Source organism: Zeus faber (assembly GCF_960531495.2).
Source record: "Zeus faber genome assembly, chromosome: 15".
NCBI classification, from domain to species: Eukaryota; Metazoa; Chordata; class Actinopteri; order Zeiformes; family Zeidae; genus Zeus; species Zeus faber.
Window position 1 is genome coordinate 15,834,230 of NC_137194.1, and position 1,044 is coordinate 15,835,273.

The following is a 1,044-nucleotide window of genomic DNA, read 5'->3' on the forward strand; positions in this document are numbered from 1 at the left end:
CCGCCACTCCTGCCGCTGCTGCTGCCTGTGCGGGTGCGGTAGTCCCCATCGGATGAGCGCGCGCACACACACACACGCACGCACACACACACACACACACACACACACACACACACACACACACACACACACACACACACACACACACACACACACACACACACACACACACACACTCAGATGAGAATGAGGCTGAGGATGCAGCTGAGAGCAGGGGAGCATGAGTTCTGAGCCGGAGGAGAATGACATGGTCTGTCAGAAAGCCGTGACCCTCGTGGTCGACCTCTGCCTGCAGGACAGCGCGCTGCTGGACCAGGACACCTGCCAGGACTTCCTCTTCCTGCTGTCCAGCCAGACGCCCGACCACAAGGAACCGGGTGAGTGCTTGGTTATCGACTCAGGATCTTGACCGGGGCTCTGACACGGCTTGCCAAGCCTGGAGATGCTTTAGAGTTCACCTCCATGGGCGTAGATGCCTTTTCTGTGACTATTACTCCGGCTCTTTCCCTTTCCTCTGCGTGTGCCGTACACTCTTACCACCCAGAGCAGATTGTTGGTTAATGAAGGGTTTTAGACGTGAGCTTTCCGAACCGTACGCATCATTTGACCTTAATGAGTTTTTATGGCGCCTCCAGGCAGAGAGAGAGAGAGAGAGAGAAAAGGTGTGTAGAGCAAACCAATGTTGGAGCTCCCGTATCATTAATAGATGGAGCCGGGAGGCTGATCACCGCCAGCTGACCGCTGCCGGACCCGCTATTAGTGCGGGAACAGATGGGGTTAACAAATGATAAGAAACACTTGTCACATTTTTCTTTGCTTTTAATGCCCGCGTGGGTCGGAGATACTCGAAAATAATTGCAAAGCCTCAGCTCCGTTGAGAGCAAAGTTGCGAGCTGCTGTACTCTTTGAAGGGACGCCGAACCACCTGTGTGTTGAACCGTCTTTGTGTTTGCCATTGATCATTTGTCCCCAGAGTCCTCTTTAAAGTGTCACATTCTTATCTTCCGTCAAACATTGGCTTAAAAGTTGGTTAGTATTTTCCTT

The 1,044-nt window shown here is 52.5% G+C and overlaps 1 protein-coding gene across 1 annotated transcript in view; it reads left to right on the top strand.

The window, feature by feature from the left end:
* Window positions 1-220: 220 nt before the first annotated feature.
* Window positions 221-1,044, top strand: part of syt6a (synaptotagmin VIa) — a gene marked incomplete at both ends in the record, with an annotated part of 40,032 nt that continues 39,208 nt past the window's right edge. The window contains one exon of the mRNA XM_080015666.1: window positions 221-377. Coding sequence (XP_079871792.1) covers window positions 221-377 — 157 coding nt within the window. The remainder of the gene's footprint in view (window positions 378-1,044) is intronic.